The sequence below is a fragment of the Pyrgilauda ruficollis genome, unplaced genomic scaffold (genome assembly GCF_017590135.1).
Source record: "Pyrgilauda ruficollis isolate IOZ18807 unplaced genomic scaffold, ASM1759013v1 scaffold25, whole genome shotgun sequence".
In the NCBI taxonomy this organism is placed as follows: domain Eukaryota; kingdom Metazoa; phylum Chordata; class Aves; order Passeriformes; family Passeridae; genus Pyrgilauda; species Pyrgilauda ruficollis.
In genome coordinates, this window is record NW_024523822.1 from 10,120,371 (window position 1) to 10,138,038 (window position 17,668).

Sequence of the window (17,668 nt, forward strand, 5' to 3'; positions counted from 1 at the left end):
TATCTTCTGGATATCTCTAAATGTGTATATATGAGTAAGGGCTAGATCTTCATGAACTCACTGATGATTTCACTCAGTACCCCTTGAAGAAATGTCTGGAGGCAAAAGTAGCACTGGAAATTCCATTGCGGAAGTAGCTTTAGCAAAATGTTGCCAACTTTCAAAAGAGTGTTTCTTTCCCCTTTGACAGGATAGCCACACTTTTATCTGTAATACAGGCAAGATGTTAACATTCATGGCAAAACAGTTTTGGTAAGAATTTGCCATTTTTAAATGTTATTTTCCTTTCAAGTGTCAGGAAACATAGTTGAGAGATTTACAGCCTATTTATTATTTAGAAAATATGAATTAATTGATGCCTCAAAATAATTCTATGAAGTTACTTTATCACTGTTTTTATGAAAGAAAAGACTACAAGACAATATGCTGCAAGATTTCTGCAATGTGTAAGGGACTAAGTTCAAAGTATCTTTTTGAAAACAAAGCCTTTGTATTTTGAATATTTCCTTTTTTAAAATGAAAATGAGACTTGATTGTTTTTTTCATACAGCATATGCGAGTCTATTTTAGGAGGAAACAAGTCAAAAAAAATTTTCACTTGTTTTACTCATTGTACATATACAATATACTAAGTTGGACTTGATGATCTCAAAGGGCTTTTCCAACCCAGTTAATTCTGTGATACCTCTCCAAGGGGAATGTTTTACTTTACTAAAACCTCTATTGGTTTTTTGTAGTTTTATGGGGCTGTATCTGCACATCCTTTCTGTAAAGTTTTCTAGACAAGTGTTAAGACAGTGCTAAGACTTGTTAGTTACATTTCACCACCCTACTGATGTAGTTCCAGGGGAGTAGCCTGAGCAGTGTTGAAGCAGGATCTGCAGTAACAGGAATAGGAAAATGTTTTTTGAGGTCTGTATTAGGGAACCTTGAACTACTTTGCTTTAGTTTGGTCAAATTTGACAGAAAATGAAACATTTGATTCCTGCACATAGTACTGTAAAAATATGCAGCATTCAGTAACAAAATGTTTTTCATGTAGCACATAGTAACAACGGTAAGGGGGGAAAAAAAGAGAGAAACATAATAGTGCAGAATGTGTGGGCATAATTTACAGTTTGAAGTACCTACATAAAAGAGAATGTTTTATTAAAATACATGAGTCATTTCCTAATTCTTTGGACAGCAGCATTAATTTAGATCTCTTCTTAAACTGTTTTTCAAACCTTCCTTTCTACCATGTGTCTGCCAAGGAGGTTAAATTCTGACTTCATGAAACATTTATATTTTGTCAAAACCCTAAACACTCCCATTTGTGGGGTATCTGTACTTACTAGATTTCATCCTTATATTTGACCAGTAGACAAAGCAAAGTTAATATGCTTTTTATTCTCAACATAGCTTCTAGAATTTTTTTTCATTTAACCTTCCTTAACATCATCTACTCTAAAGTCAATACAGAGTACCATTTTTTTAAGTATTGCATTGATGTGATTAGAATAAATACTAATTTGTGTTTGTAGAAAAGCAAAGAAATAAGTTCCTCAAGACTTTCCGTATTCAAATGCTTTTCCTTCTGGATATTCTATTAGAAATACAATTTGCCTTTTCATTTAATTTACTGTAAATAATTTTATAGGGACAGTTAATAAATCTGGCACGGGGATGTTTTGCTCTGTACATAATTTTATGCACACCTAGACACACACAAATGTATCTCCTTCCTCACAGCTTTTCATATTCCATGTACTCTGTTGTTGAAGCCTTAACTTTTTCTTGGAAGCCCTTTGCAAGTCCTCCTGGCAGAGGTTACGAATCAGATAGGATAAGCAGAAGTCTTTACAATTTTACTGTACCTTTGTCCTTTCTTTCACCTTTCCTTTACTGCACTATCTTGTCTGTCTGATTCTCGCAGGAGACATGGATTACAACTGGTTGGACCATACGTCTTGGCATAGCAGTGAGGCATCCCCAATGTCTTTGGTGAGACATGTGGAGCCTTACCATTTAGTTTCCTTTATCATTTTACATTTCCTTGGTTTTATTTACACCTTTGCATGTTTTCTTTTTTTGTATCCTTTTTTTATCCCACACCTATAGGGGACAGTCAAAGGGGAAAAAGAAAAACTAGTGAGCAGGCAGTTTTGTCGGATTCTAACACCTTATCCGAGAGGCAAAAGAAAATGGTCTGCTTTGGTGGCCACTCTTTGGAAGAGGACTTGGAATGGTCTGAGCCTCAGATAAAAGACTCTGGGGTAGATACGTGTAGTAGCACAACTCTAAACGAGGAACATAGCCATAGTGAGAAGGTACTGAGATTATGGAGCCTGCATTTTAACCTGCTCATTTGGTCTTTGTTTGCTCTCTGTCACTCATTAAAATAGTGCATAAAATGAAAGATAGGGTGTTTCTAGAGACAATATAGCATTTCTTAAGGTGCAGAAAAGAAAAACAAATGAAAAGTCTTTGCATGCTTGCAGCTTTTACTGTTTGGCAGCCTAAGAAAAAAACATTGAGAGGCATAAAGGAATGTTGTTCTTATGGTTGCAAATTAGCATATCTGGATATTACCTTAAAGAACAAAGTAATTAACAATAAGGATTCTACCAATTGGCTTATTTGATTTACTATTTCCAAACTCCTGGGGCTGAAATTAAATTAATAGTTTAAACCCCAGGTGAAAAAGGGAGAAAATTGGGTCTCTCTGCACAGAAAAGTTGTTTTTCTTTTTTCCCTTTCACTGTCATGGTTGTTCATTTGTTTTGTTGCCATGTAATTTTTGTGCAGTACTGTGCAGAATTAAAGGCTTTGCCATCTGCTTTGGTATTTTTTATTTTTGCTTTCTGTTTGGTGGAGATTATGAGAAATCTTTTTAGAGTTATTAGTTGTAATGGGAGCAGATTTATCTGTGCCTGCTAATTTTGCATGAAATAGAGCATGAAATAATATTTTTCTGTGAGAAAGTACTATGATTACACAAAAGAAAATCTTAACAATTCATTAATTAGGCCAATAGACAAGTATAACTGTGCCCATATATAGTAATGGAATAACAATGCTCACTGTAACTGTGCTTCATGTATGAATTAATTATTCTGAGAAAGAAACAGAATATTAAAATGAAGTAATGAAGTAACGAAGTAACCTTTTAACAGTGTTTTTTAATTTGAATCTACTACTACTGAGAGAAAGTAAAACACTAAAATATTTGTTGGTCTTGGATTAAATTTGAAATTCTTGAAGTAGTAGAAAAATAAGACCTTTCTGGTATCAAACTTTCAGTTTGAGTTAAACTTCTTTTCCAGTATTATTTTTATACTAGACTTTTAGCAATGTTTTTCTCAGTACTCAAGTGTGAATCTCATTGAGTCTAAATAACTATGTGTAGTTGTCTATATCTGTCAAATCAAGACTGAAAGATCATTCTAGATATTTACAAATTTGATTTAGTAAAATAGATAATGTTATTAAATATTAAACATCCATTTTGATGAACAATATGTCCAAATAAATATTTTCCAGCAGTTTTCTGTCATTTTTTATATTAAATTTTAGTGTGATCATAATACTTTCATAGCATTTTTAAAATATATAAGCAAATGAAAAGTATTACTGAAATATTTTTCATTAAAATTCTCTTCACTGTATTTTCCATTAACACCATATGATAGCATCCAGTAACTTGGCAACCATCCAAAGATGGAGATCGTCTCATTGGTCGGATTTTGTTAAATAAGCGACTAAAAGATGGAAGTGTGCCTAGAGATTCAGGAGCAATGCTTGGATTGAAGGTTGGTGATGAACAATTTTGAAAGTAACATCTCTCTCAGTTAAACTAGCTACTTTTATAATTAAAGTATTCTCATACTGTATGGTGCATGCATACCAATATTGATAATGCCTTATCATTCTCAAAATTACAATACAGACATTTTATATTCGTTTACCTAGAGTAATTTTGCAGGGTCCTTGGCAGAATTAAAAAAATTGCATTTTTCTGAAAGACTAGACATGTTTTCAGAAGTTTTCTGAGCATGTCTTCTTAGCAAAGTACGAATTGCACCCTTGCTAGGCAAGTTGAGTCCTGTCTGTGTTCTTCAGTATGGAGCATTGCACCATAGTATAACTTTTATTTCCCAAGAAAGAGAAGAAAAATGAAAAATAAATTATCTCTCTTGAAGACCTAACCTGTGAGTTAATGTTATTTTGATCCAGGTCAGAGTATGCCAATGGAATTTCCTCTTTTTGAATTTTTCTCTTCTCTGATTGTTTGATTTGCCACATTTTAAATACACAAAATGGAAAGTTGTTTAATATTATTGAGTTTTATCACAAAATAATGTACTCTTTTTTAATGTGTTAATGTCTTTTTCATGATGCAGTGCTCTTTAAACACATCATGAATTTCTTGCTCCCATATTGATCTCAATTTTGTGTGATATTATTATCTGCAGTTCCAGAAATACTAGTACAAGAATGAGAACAAACTATAAACAGTGAAAGAAACAAACTTGTATTTATTTTGATTCCATATCCTTGCTGTAAGAAATTATTAAGAAGTTTAAATTTTCTGTTCTCTATTTAACATCACTTACTTCACCTCAGGTGTACAGATTAGGTTATTGTCACACCCTATGAGTAAGGATTAAATCAGTGTAGGTATGGGAAAGATCTATAACTATATATATGTACTAACATTGGAAAGATTTTAAGTTTTTTATTTAATTAATAAATAATTTTATTTGAAGTCAGTGGAGAAGCCAATTAATCATCAAGTTTTATATATTTATTTTTCTCTTATCAGCAAATGCAAGACATTAAGAGGCACCTTTTTTTTTAAACATCTATGTTAAAATTTCTAAAATCTCATATTATGAAGGTGAACTCTTCAGTGAGATTCATTAATAGTTCAGATTCAAGAGTAACTACTTTTTAATTTCAATAGACATCTGGAAAGAGTGATTTCCAATACTGACCTGAATTTCCAGGTATTTACATATTGAAAGTAAACTAAATTGGATTTAGTATTACAAATTTTAAATCCCAGTATGAAGACTGTTAAGAAACCTTAAGAATTTGAAGATTATTCAGTTATGACTTATTCTGACACGCAAGTCTGATTCTAAGATAAATATTAAGGTCAAACCTGTTGAAGTTCCCTGTAGAGAAATTTTCAGTGTGACAAGTGTTTTCACCTGACTTGCCAAGCCAAAGGGAATTTCATTGCTTACTGTGAACATCCTGAGTTCTGTTACATTAATATATCTTTTTCTAGCTAAAAAAATAATGAAATGAGCAATCAAATGATCAATAACTTACATTGTTTTGGTTGATAATTTGTAATATAATGAGACACTATGCATGTATTTGCTAAAATTTAAAAGCCTTGGGATTATCTGTTTTCACTGTTTTTCAATTGTACAAATTGCCAGAACAGCTGCAAAAATACCCTGTCATAGCCAAACTTCTGTGGTATTTTTTTCAAGTGTATATGTGTTACCTGGACTACATAAAACCCAAGGAAAAAGCTGAATTCTTCTTTCTACTTCCAGTACATTTAAATAATTTAAAGTAATTTTCATACTGTGAAAATACTTCCTATTTGAAACAGGTAGTAGGAGGAAAGATGACTGAATCAGGTCGACTCTGCGCATTTATCACCAAAGTTAAAAAAGGAAGCCTAGCTGATACAGTGGGGCATCTTAGACCAGGTATGTATCTACTATAGATCTGTACTGCTGAGTTTCTTTTCTGAAGGTGATAACAACTGAGCAAGTTTAATTACATGTGAAATTATACTAAATAGATATGGTGAAATACTGGAGAATGTAACTGACACTGTTACTAGATGGTTGCTTTTATAAAATATACACTCATGTTGTTAAAAAAATATTTTAACATTTTTGCTCATTTTTATACTCAAAGTAATATTCCATTGATGTCCTCCCCAGTCATTTTATGGTGTATATTTTGTTTAGAGCAAACCAAGCTATGACAAAGGCATGAGCAGAACCACCTTGGCTAGGAAGCTGCTTCTGTTCCAGCACGCAAACCATAGATTGCTACACTGGAGCATGTTCAAGAAATATTAACTATTAACATAAGAACTATCTGAACTAAGTTGGTGAGATTTGATGTTTTAATTGTGAATTTCTAAAGAGCATGTTGGGATTTCTGTAAGCCACAGCTGCCAAATCAAGTAAGAGGAGCATCTGACTCAGTAGGGGTCCTACTGATTTCATTGTTGTTTTGCAGAACTTTACATGTTTGAATCTGAGCTGCAGAAAACCTTTAATACTCAGATTTTTCCTGCATGAAGGCCTCCAAACTTGTTCTATAACACAGGTTTCACAATCCAATAAACTGACAGTAGAATGGCTTAAATCATTATTATAAGTGCTGTCCGCAGGAAACTTCCTAAGCAGGGTGTTATTACTTACAGGTGATGAAGTATTAGAATGGAATGGAAGGATACTACAGGGAGCCACCTTTGAGGAGGTGTATAATATAATTTTAGAATCCAAACCTGAGCCACAAGTAGAGCTTGTAGTTTCAAGACCAATAGGGTAAGTAATTTAATGTATTTTTATATTAAATATGATAATATTGTTCACTTTTAAGATGGAGTATATAAAACATTCATTAACATTGTAAACAGAAAAATCTTATGCAAAATTCTGTAAACCAAAAATGTAGCTGGAATGATAGATCATGCCAGCGAGTAAAAAGAGCTGGTGTGAAATCCTGTGTTCTCAGAGTCTTGGGCATCATCTGCTATTATGGTTAAAAATAGGTTCCCTTCTCTGGTTTTTCAGTTGGTGAGCCAGCCTATATTGGCTTTAAAACTGTGGTTTTAAACTCGTTGTTGTAATTCTTGACTGTTGATTTTTATTTCTCCATTCCCATTTTTGATAATACATACATAAAATTATGAGATCATATTTGGTCTATGAACTGATGATGAACTCCATTTACTGAGAGTCTGCAATATAGAATTTTGTGTGAAATATAGTATGCTAATGAAAAAAATCAATATGCTTGGAAAGTCTCAAATCAACATTCACGTCACCTTCACCTATGGAACTGTTAAATTATGGCTTGTTATGTAATACAGAACACATCTGAATGAATAGGTAGAATTGTATGAGACTTTATATTTGGTGCTGTACATTGCCCATCTTTATTAACCTTCAAACTTACCTCTCAATGTCTAAACTTAATCTTTTCTTGCATAGCAGTAGTTGCTTTGTTGTGTTGGACTGTGAGTACTTCCTCTTCAATTGTTCTTTTTCTTCCAAGCTCCTACACCCTAAAGGCATGTGCACCACGTTTTTAATTCTCCATTGGAATGTGACCATATCACATGAGAATTGTGAGAGGGGGAATGATTATCACTGATTTTGAAGATATTTGCAGTCATTAAGAATTTTCTTTTGTTTGCCCAGAATTTTTTGTGACACAAGACACAACTGGACAGGGTGATAGGTAATATCATCTGGATTCCCTTTTCCATTTTAGGTTGGACCAGATGATCATTCAATATCACTTCCAACCTGGACTGTTTGAGGATGCTATGATTACATTTTAATAAATATATATATATCTTTATTTTGTATAAGATGCACATTAACTTAATATAAGAAAACATGATTAAAAATGAAGAAGTACTAAAAAAAATCTAGAAATATATAATCTAAGAACGACATTTCAGTGAGGATGACTGGTATGGTTTCAGCTATAATAGGAATTTATTATGTTGGACACATCAGGAACTTAAGGTGTAGGAACTTAATTTGGTATGACAATTTTAAACAAACTTGATAATAACAAAAAACCAGCTTTATCTTGTCAGTGAGATGAGATGTTATGTCCTGCATACATATGGAATTGCAACCCCTTTAGGGTAACAACTGTATCATCTGTCACATCTTTGCACAACTTGGGAGGTGTGGGTATTATAGTAATGCCAAGGGACAGACTACATTACTTGTCTCAGAAAAGGAGCTCTCAAATCAATTTTATACACAAATCTTCCAGAGTATGTCCCAAATAGAAGTTTATAGCAAAAGTTTCAAGTAACAACTCACATCTTGAAAATACCGACTTTTAAAAATCTTTTTGCATTGTTTTCATTGTGTACAATCTTCTGTATTATTTCTTGTGCTTTTATATTTGCTGTCTCTTGTTCAGCTTCCTTATCATCATGTCTTCTGTTATGTTGCTGTCACTCAAGCAGCTCATTTATAATTCTTAAGCAAAGTGGTGTGGGCTCTCAAGATGCCTTTTTCTACATTAAACCACTTGCCTCTCAGTCTGAAGAACTGAGCTAGATCAGTGATAAGACAGTTGTTCAATATATTTGATTCCCAGTGTCATTTTACAGTAGATGTAAAAGAATCTTAGTGATGAATACTTCCTACAAATTGGTAGGTTTTAGATTTTGGTTAGGTGTGTGTAACTCTTTGAAGTTTGATATTAACAGCATAATGTCAGAAATGTTTTTCATGAGGTTAGAGCTGATGAACTGGAAAGACTATTACTTTTTTCAGTTTAGAAGGTTTCAGTTCATAATCAAATGCACAACAAAAATTAATAGGTTACATTTGTCCAAGGAGCTATAACTTCATAGGATTGTGTTCTGCTCTGGGAAATAAAGTTTCAGTGTATGTACAATATTTAAAAGTTCTTATTTCCTAGATATCAGGAGTGATATTTATTTTATTAGAATTATTGATGCCCAGTTGAAGGGTTTTGCTTTTGCATTGAGATAAATCCTATTATTTATAAGGAGAATTTCTTGGCGGATTCATGGCAACACTTTAAATAGTTCAAGAAATCTTCAGTTACTAGCAAATAACTTAGCTGAGAACCCGTTCACATCCTGATATTCTGAGAACAAAACCAAATTCCAGTAAACACAGTTATTAGTTTTTCTCTTGCAGGCTGAGTGCTATGAAAACTGAAGATGACAAGCTAAGCTGACAAGGCAGATAAAATTGAAAGCCATTCTGAAAAAATCCCAACAAAACAAAACATGCCAGTTTGTCATGCAATTTACCACTTTTTTCATCTTAAAATAAAAATTGATGACCAAATTGCAAATCAGTGTGAGTTGACTGTCCCTTATACAGAGGAATTTACCTGTTTTCTGTCTTCTTATTCTCAGAAACAGATAACTTAAATGCTTATTATTTTCATGGTTTCTTCAGTTTTGAATTTGGAAGAAATAATGTACTGTTTTAATAATTACTCTATGCAACCTGTGTGCAGTGGAACATAACTTACTATGCAAAGTGTTTATGAAACTAATTTTACTTCTCCTCCATCTCTTTATCTCTGTGAGAGTTCCTTGTAAGAAGAGAGTTCAGCTCAAGAGTGTAGTTTTGAGTCAATTACTAGGCGAGTTTTGGATCCTGTTATAAATTCTCCTTATACACAAACTTAAATATTTGCTTCTTCAGTAGTGCTTGTGAGTTTCTCACAAGTTTTGAGTACTAACAACAGAGATTTTTTTCATGTCTGTTGTGGGCACTTAGAGCAGTTTCATGCCTTCTGGTTTATTTCATTTATTGGATACTGTGCATCAATTCACTTGGAAAGATTCCTCAGTCTACTTAGTAAAGCTGTCTTTCTAGTGAGTCTTGAAAAATGTTTGGAAAAGATATACCAAAAGTATTATGGAAAAGCTCTTCTAAAGAAAATAGATAAGTTATTTATGTATCATGCTGACTCTTTCATTGTATGAAACAGTAGATATCACTGGAACTTTTTTCATTACCCTTTCCTTTTCATTTACCTTTGTGGTGGGTTGACCTTGACTGAGCACCAAAGACTTCCTCTCTGCAATTCCCTCCTCAGAAGGACTCGGGGAGGAAATAAAATGAAAATGTTTATGGGCCACTCAGCAGTTACCACTGTGGGCAAAACAAACTTGAGGAAGATTATTTTGTTAGGAATTAATACAATAAAAGGATAATGAATAATAGAACCAAAACTGAAGCCCCCTTACCCCTATCTCTCTTCTTCCTAGCCTCAAACTCACTTATTTTTCCCTATTTTTTTCTGCCTCCTTCTCTGCCAAGGAGTCCATGGCACAGGGAAAGGGGATTGCAGCCAGTCGTCCTCCTCCACCTTCTTCCCTGACCTTGGTGTCTGCAACATTTCTCTCATGGCCTTTTTTCCTCATTGTTTTCTCTCACAGCTGCTGCACAGCTGTTTTGTCCTTTATTAAATATGTTATGGCAGAGGCACCCAAGGAGCCAGCTGGGCCCAGCACGGTGCAGCCCCAGCCTCTCCTCACCATGGCCGCCCCTCAGGACTGGCTGTGGCCTTGGGGAAACCGACTGCCCTGAAACGCACAACGGGATTGTAAATGTTGGTTTTGCTGTGGCTCAGAACTGAAGCTATTCATCTTGCTTGGTTTTGCTCAAATAGCTCTGAAATTGTTTATTAGCATATTGATCGCTTTTATTAGCATGCAGTAATGTTTGTCCTTCAGATATATTCCTTTGCCTGGGGGGATGTGGTTGCGTGCTTTAAAATGACGTGGCTCTGCACAAAATTTGACACAGGTGTTGCAACATGTCTTGTATATGAAAGAATGCAATTTTGCCAAATGAACTTACACATTTGATTTGGTTATGAAAAAGGTAAGATTGATTAAATTTGTGGTTCAAGTTCAGTAAAGAATGTACTGGGATAGCCGTGGCAGCCAAGTATGTTTTGGTGAGCGTCCACTAAATTTAATTAATGTATAATGTCATCATAGAAGCTACTACTCACAGTTTTAGTCTACCATTAGCTCTGAGATTGTTCTTTTATTTACTGAATAATTTCATTTGTGACTGTGTAGGCTGTCTCCTGCATCCACCAAATCTTTTTTGTAGGATTTAATTTGACACTGAAATGATTTACACAGGATAACAGATAATCATACCAGTAGCTGAAGACAGCCAGCAGATTATGCACCATTCCTGAGGCATTCCATGGTGGCTTGGGAAGTGTTATAGTGTAATTGAAATTTAAATATGCTTGTTAGATGAAGGATCAGCCTATCTTAATTTTCCTGATTTCAGGGACATTCCCAGAATACCTGACAGCACACATGCACAGCTGGAGTCCAGTAAGTTTCAATTGTGGGGTAGGAAAATCTTCTCTCTCTTTTGTGTAAGCACAAATAGAATGAAAAATGTCCTCTGCAGTCAGTATAGGTCTTGTCTTTTTGTGTATATTTGTCTCAATATGTCATCCTACTGTATTATCTATCTACCTTTGTTTAATAATAAGCTATCAAAACTCAGGATATTGTGATTTAGGTTCGGCATTGGTTATACGCTTAGATGAGTTTTGATTGAAGAAAGTATAATTCTAATAATATGTAAGAACATTAATAGCAATTTTTAATTTCCTGTTCTCTTGCTTTGCATTTCAATTGCATCTTATAAACTAAAAATGAGAAAGAAATGTTCTTTGTTTACAGCCTGAGTGATAGCTACTTTGAACTCAGAATACCCTTACTTTATTAGAACCACTCAGTGCTACTTAAATTGACTGAACCCATATTTCATGTAGGGAAGAATAACTTGTTCTTTGGCTTGGATCTGATAAGATGGATTTCAGCCTGGAGTTATTTTTTATCACTGTTTTAGAATGCTATTGTAATAGAAGCTATGAATAAATGAAATGGCATAAGCTTGATTATAATAATATGAAAATTATAATAATATGAAAAACTCCTTCAATGACTTTTTACTCATTGCCCAGTTCTTAATATTAACTTTATGTTTTGTGAGATGTAGATTGTCTTTTGTATTTATAAAAATACTCCACTTTTCCTCTATGTTTTGTATGTCAAAAGTTGTCCTCTGACCATTTTCAGACTTTGTAAATTTGAAACAAAATGCACAAAAAACATAGCATACATCTTGTTATTTTTTGTAAAAATCTAATTAAAAATTAGTTGATTGGACAAGATAATAAGTCAGAAGACTGAATTCATTTGACCACAGTAAAGTGTTTATTTTTGGACCTTCAACTTACTGACATAATTACAGTCAGAAATATCTGAATAATCTATATTCCATTCTATAAATAAAAGCTCCTGATTGCATCTGATCACCAAAAGATTGAGTATCATCATTTGGTAATTTTAAATAGATTTTAAAAAGTGATATTTATCGCAACTTTACTGCATGTTTGGTTATATTTCTACAATTTCTGCTTAAAGAATGTTGAAATATATACATAACTGCTACTATGTATAAAATATTATTGTTTATAATTACAGGTTCTAGTTCATTTGAATCTCAAAAAATGGACCGACCTTCTATTTCAGTGACTTCTCCTATGAGTCCTGGCATGTTAAGGGATGTTCCACAGTTCTTGTCTGGACAACTTTCAGTATGTAAACATTTCATTGATATTAATGTTGTACTTTTTGCAGCATATACAACTCTTACTGCAGTGCTAGCTACCTTTAACAGAAATTTCTTGTTAAACTAAACTAGCTACATTTTTTGTTTAATGCTATACATCTCAGTCTAGGCAGGAACAGAATTTCATAATCACATTCCATTTTATTAACTTTTGGAAATTTGACATATACATGTATATGTATCTGGTAAGCTAGACTGGTAGAGTCAAATTTTCAGAGAGGTCTTATCTTGGCCTCCAGTTATGTTTGTGCTGTTCAGAGTAAACATTTTTCAACTGTCACACTTGTGTGTAGAGTTGGTAGATTTTATTACCTGTGTGCCTGGATGTTACAACTGCTTATTTCTTATGAACTAACTTTCACATATAACTTCCCCAGATATCCCTCTGATATTTTACTCATGTTGTATTCTTTGTGCTGATGTTCCTCAGTTTTGTTCTTCACTCTCACTGAGAAGAAAGTTCATTTTGTGAATATTTTCTTTTAAAGGGTATTTCTTTTGTAATAAACTGAAAAAGTTGGGTTTGTGCATCTTTCCATGTTATTTAAAATTCCAAAGTGTGATTTTTCAAAAGTGTTCAGTTGAGGCCTGACATATTGAAAAGGAAAGGCAAATGGAATGGAAGCAGTGCAAAACTGGTGTTAAACAAGTTTGGAAATGTCACATTCAGGTTACTTCCAAGTTGTATATATTGAGCGTACCATAAAAATATGCATAAAATCCATATTTTATGGCAGACTGTTTCTAGGTCTCACAGAAATGGTTTATGGTATGGATAGAGGAGACAGAGAATATTTTTGTCTCTTCAGTGGCCATATTGGCTCCATCTTGCAGTGCATGAGACATTATTTGTTTGCTCATCAGAAAAACCATTTACAATGCATAATTTTCTGTAGTTGTTGTACTTAACAACTTTGAAAGATTCAATGCTTTGGATAAATGGAAAACTAAAAATCTTGACTGTAGAATGCAGAGTGCTTTGCAAAAGTACAATGACAAGGGAACATGAACTGTCAAAATACACAGACCAAAGTTTCTAAAAACCCTCTTATTTTTACAAGACAGTAAAAACTGTTAATAGGGGAGACAGGGAAGAAAGAAATTCCTTTTTCTAACCTTCATAAAAGATTAGGCTGTTAAAAAGTGGTGGTGCCTAGCTCCCAGCAGGAAATTCAAGAGCCAGAGTTAGCTGTTCAGATGACCAGTGCAAACACAAGATGGAATAATTGTCCAAATAGAAACCACATTGAACTGACTTTCTCAGTTTCAGATCAAAATCATAATGAGTTTAAGATTAGGATTTTTTAGTGAAGTCAGTAAATCTTTTGATTAGTGGTTTCATAGGATACTGAAGTTTAAAGTATGTAATCATAGCATTGGGAAATTTTGAGGTATTTTGTAATTTATTGAGAATAACAGAAATCCAAATGTTTTATTTTTCAGAATGGCATATAAAATTCAGTGTTTAACTCAAGAAGGCATAAATTCTATTTTTATTTATTTTTTTGAATGTTTCAATATATAAATGCCTATTCTAAAAAGTTTCTTTCTATCTAAGGAAACTCAATAATATTATGAGACACCAGAAAATCTGTCCTTTTTTTTTTTGGTACTTCCTTATCTACTGTTCTATTCAGTATCTATTCAATACTCCCTACTTCATATTATCTGTGTTTCCCCCAGAGAGCAGCTGATATCTATCTGAGCACGCAAAGATCCAGCTGGGCGAAACTGGTCAGAAATGCTCTGTAACTCTCTAAAGTTGCAATTTAGACATCTAAAAATAGTAGACACTTTGAAAGTTTGGATGCTCGTCTTGTCTGCCCTGCTAATGAAACACTGGAAATAGCTGTATTTCATGTTAATCATGTTAAGGGCACAACCCAGCTCCTGCTGCTGTTGGGTCAAGACTTTGGGAGGGAAGTACTAAACTTTTTGCTTTGCTAGCAAAGGTGGCTGTCATAGTGTCTGAAGATGCTCTGCATAGGTGGCAACATGGGATCTAACTGGGCAAATTGCAATGTATAGGCTAATAAGCATCTTTAGAAATAGAGGACTTTATGAGAATTGAAGTATTCTACAGGAAAAGTGTTTTCAAAACAATCAATGTAGTTTCTTTTTGGACTGATCCTTTAAGATAGTTTTGAAGAATTAAAAATGTTGTGACATCAGATTTGGGTGTTTATGTTCTTGAAAGTAGTATGATGAATAGTTTTTCCTTTGCTTTTTAATATTTTGGTTTATCATTCTATAATTTTTAGAAGTTTTGAAACTTTAGAAGAGTTAGTGAAAAAATCCTGTTTGTAAAGTTGGAGATGTTTTGAAAAATTAGAATAGACTGTGAGATTTTCTGATTTTGGACCTTTAGCAAAGGTGAAGTAGTAAGGTAAAACTGAATTTTAAAGTTACAAAAAATATTTTATTTGGAATGCTTCAAAATGGATGTGCTTCAGTATTTTGGTTTTCTGTGTCTTAATCAGCTCTTTTCTAACAGAACAATTGATGGATCGCATATTCATTCAAAATAGCTGAGTAAGGGAGAAATGAAAGGAAATACTAAATTCTGAATGTAATTGTGAATGTGCTCTTTATGGGGAGTGCCTAGACAGGAGAATAACTACAGAACCCTGGCAACAAATGAGCTGTAAATTAGTAAATGAGGATGCTGTTCTCCATGGAAGTGCGGGGTCAATGATATTCTGGGTGATGGTGGCTGAATTCAAGCAGGTGTGACGGGGGAACAGATGAAAGGCAAGATTTTGGAAGTGTTTTCTGTATTTTCTGTGCCTTTGAACAGTAGCATGTATCCTGAGGGGTTGCTGTTAGTGCAGATGTGGTTACTGGCATAGGCAGTGAAACACAAGGGTTGTTGGCAGAAATGGAGACACAACAGTTTGGATGAAAGTCTGAAGTATTTGAATGAATACTTGAGTATAGGCTTATTCAGACAATGCTCTAGATCGTTAAAGCATTTTTATATATAAGTAGGATTTTGGAATCTATTTCTTTATGTTCAGTGTGGTTTTGGCTGGTTTAGCTGCAGCAGTGCCACTGTAGCATTCAGGGATGTCTTCCTCTGTATGTTCAGTTTTCCATGTTTTCCTCCCTGCTGGCATTGGTCTGTGTCAGTGTTTTCTTTGTGGAGGTTACAGTGTCAGTCTAGAGCTGACTAATAGGATTGACCACAAAGTAAACCATCACACACTGACAGGAAATCCTCTTTACATTAATAATTGTTCTGCCCAAGTACATATTTAATTGAACAAATTATGTGCAACTACAGTAAACTATTGTGTGTTATAACTTGCTAATATAATTTATCCATATTAACTGTGTTTTATTTTATAGCACTTTTTATTCATGTTGTTTTTCAGGGGAGTATCTGGCTGTTATTGCAATTATAGTTTTTCTATTATTTGCTTTGTCTCATTCCTGTTTCTGTATTTTTTTTCACTGAGCTGTTTTTCCTTTAATATCATTTTGAAAAAGTCAAAAGTATTCTTTGTATGTTGGTTCTCTTAGCTTAGCTACTGAATTTTGTCTACTTTTTTGATATTGTATGAAAAGTATAACTTGAAATTCTTTTCCAATAGTTAGGTTTAGGGAATAACAACATAACTATGAGACCATGTGAATGGATACAAGTATAAAATCACAGTATTAAATTTTTGTACTGGCAGAGTTCTAGCAGAAAAGGGGTATAATTTATAAAATTAATCTATTTCCCTATACACTTGAACCACAGAATCACTTCAATAGATTTTCCATACATATTCAGTTTATAAAGCAGTAAAAATAAAGTTATAGTAAATATAGTTGTAATATATGCAACATAATTGAAAGCCTTTATGGTACGTTATGAAAGGCCTATATGTCAGCACATTGAGGGGATGAGTTCAAGTACAACACATGCTACCCCTCCCCTTTCACGTGTTCTTTTTCCTTTTCTTCCTTCCCTTTATACCTGTACAAAATTAAATTGCTGTTTCTCTTACATCAAAACCTGGAAAGTTCTAGGTAGTGCACACAATGTGTTGATTTTCCTCCATTTCCGAGGCAGAATATGACAGGTGAGGACGCTTGGTGCATGGTGGGGGAGATTCTGTCCTCTAAGGATTGCAGTATCCTGGGATAATTTATTTTTTCCCTTGTAAAATGGAGCTGAAGTGAGCTGAAGATCTACTTTTATTGTGACTAGGTCACATTCTGACACCCTTAAAACTGGGCTCTGCAGTTCTGCCTGTGCAGAGTGGCAGGCAGAGTGCAGCTGCTGCGCCTTGCGGAACGCAGGGAGCACATCAGACAAAACCTGTGATCCAGACTGCCACGTTTTTTAATGTATCCTCTTTCTTTGATGTAAGAACAGATTACCTCACACATTTTATGGAACAGATTTCTTGATCATCTGTGCATGCCAAATAAGCAAGGAGGGTGGCAGAACCATCATCACAGTGCCTATTTCCATGCTTTGAGTACATTTCTAATGGAAGCGAATATTGAGTAGTAGCTTCTTTCTATCAATTTGAATTAGATCAATAATCTCAGGAAAACTGAGCAGAGATAAAGGAGATTCCAACCTGTCAGATGGCTGTGATTATTGTGACCTACTCCATGCTCCTGTTCTCCCACTCACCAGCCCTCTGAGGTATCACCACATGCTCCTTTTCCTGTCCATGCCCCATGCTCTGCACCAATTCTGTGCCACTCCATCAGCTGTTGCCCTATGCTGGAGGTGGGGAGTGGTTTCTTGGAATTTGCAGCTAATCCAGGAATTTGAGTTGCCTGTACTCGATGTAATCTTGATGTAGCTGATGGAGGCCACAAGGTTGTATGTGGTCTGAACTGGTACAGCACAAAAATATGTTATAAATGCATCTGTATATGAGTTTGCTAAATTTTCTAGATCCCATTTCACGCAAGGATTTTGTGTGTATACCATATGTCATTTCTGTCATGCTTGCTAGAGAATTGAAATACAGAGATTGTACCTTCCCCCATGTAAAGTTAATACCAGAGAGCACTAACTTTCTTTTAATTTTTTTCTAAGTGTTTAGGAGGACTTTTAATAGACATGACTCTCAAAAAAAAGAGAAAACCTTTTATTTTACTCACTTTCCAAAGTAACCAAAGCTGTCAGTATGTGAATTGTGCTTGTTTCTCTCTGAATATGCATGTACAATCTCCCTGAAAGAGATGATCCACCTTATGTTTCCAACCCCACTTTTAAATCACAC

At 34.2% G+C, this 17,668-nt stretch overlaps 1 protein-coding gene across 35 annotated transcripts in view; it reads left to right on the top strand.

Annotated features, from left to right (window-relative positions):
- The window catches only part of RIMS2 (regulating synaptic membrane exocytosis 2), a 445,269-nt gene that overhangs the window by 229,259 nt on the left and 198,342 nt on the right, over positions 1–17,668 (top strand). For 23 of the 35 annotated variants that reach the window (XM_041470636.1, XM_041470638.1, XM_041470641.1 and 20 more), the window contains 6 exons: positions 1,916–1,983; positions 3,672–3,791; positions 5,612–5,711; positions 6,443–6,566; positions 11,076–11,122; positions 12,287–12,399. In XM_041470636.1, coding sequence (XP_041326570.1) covers positions 1,916–1,983; positions 3,672–3,791; positions 5,612–5,711; positions 6,443–6,566; positions 11,076–11,122; positions 12,287–12,399 — 572 coding nt within the window. Of the gene's footprint in view, positions 1–1,915; positions 1,984–2,100; positions 2,310–3,671; positions 3,792–5,611; positions 5,712–6,442; positions 6,567–11,075; positions 11,123–12,286; positions 12,400–17,668 lie in introns of all 35 variants that reach the window. The other 12 variants (XM_041470623.1, XM_041470624.1, XM_041470633.1 and 9 more) reach the window with 1 other exon arrangement.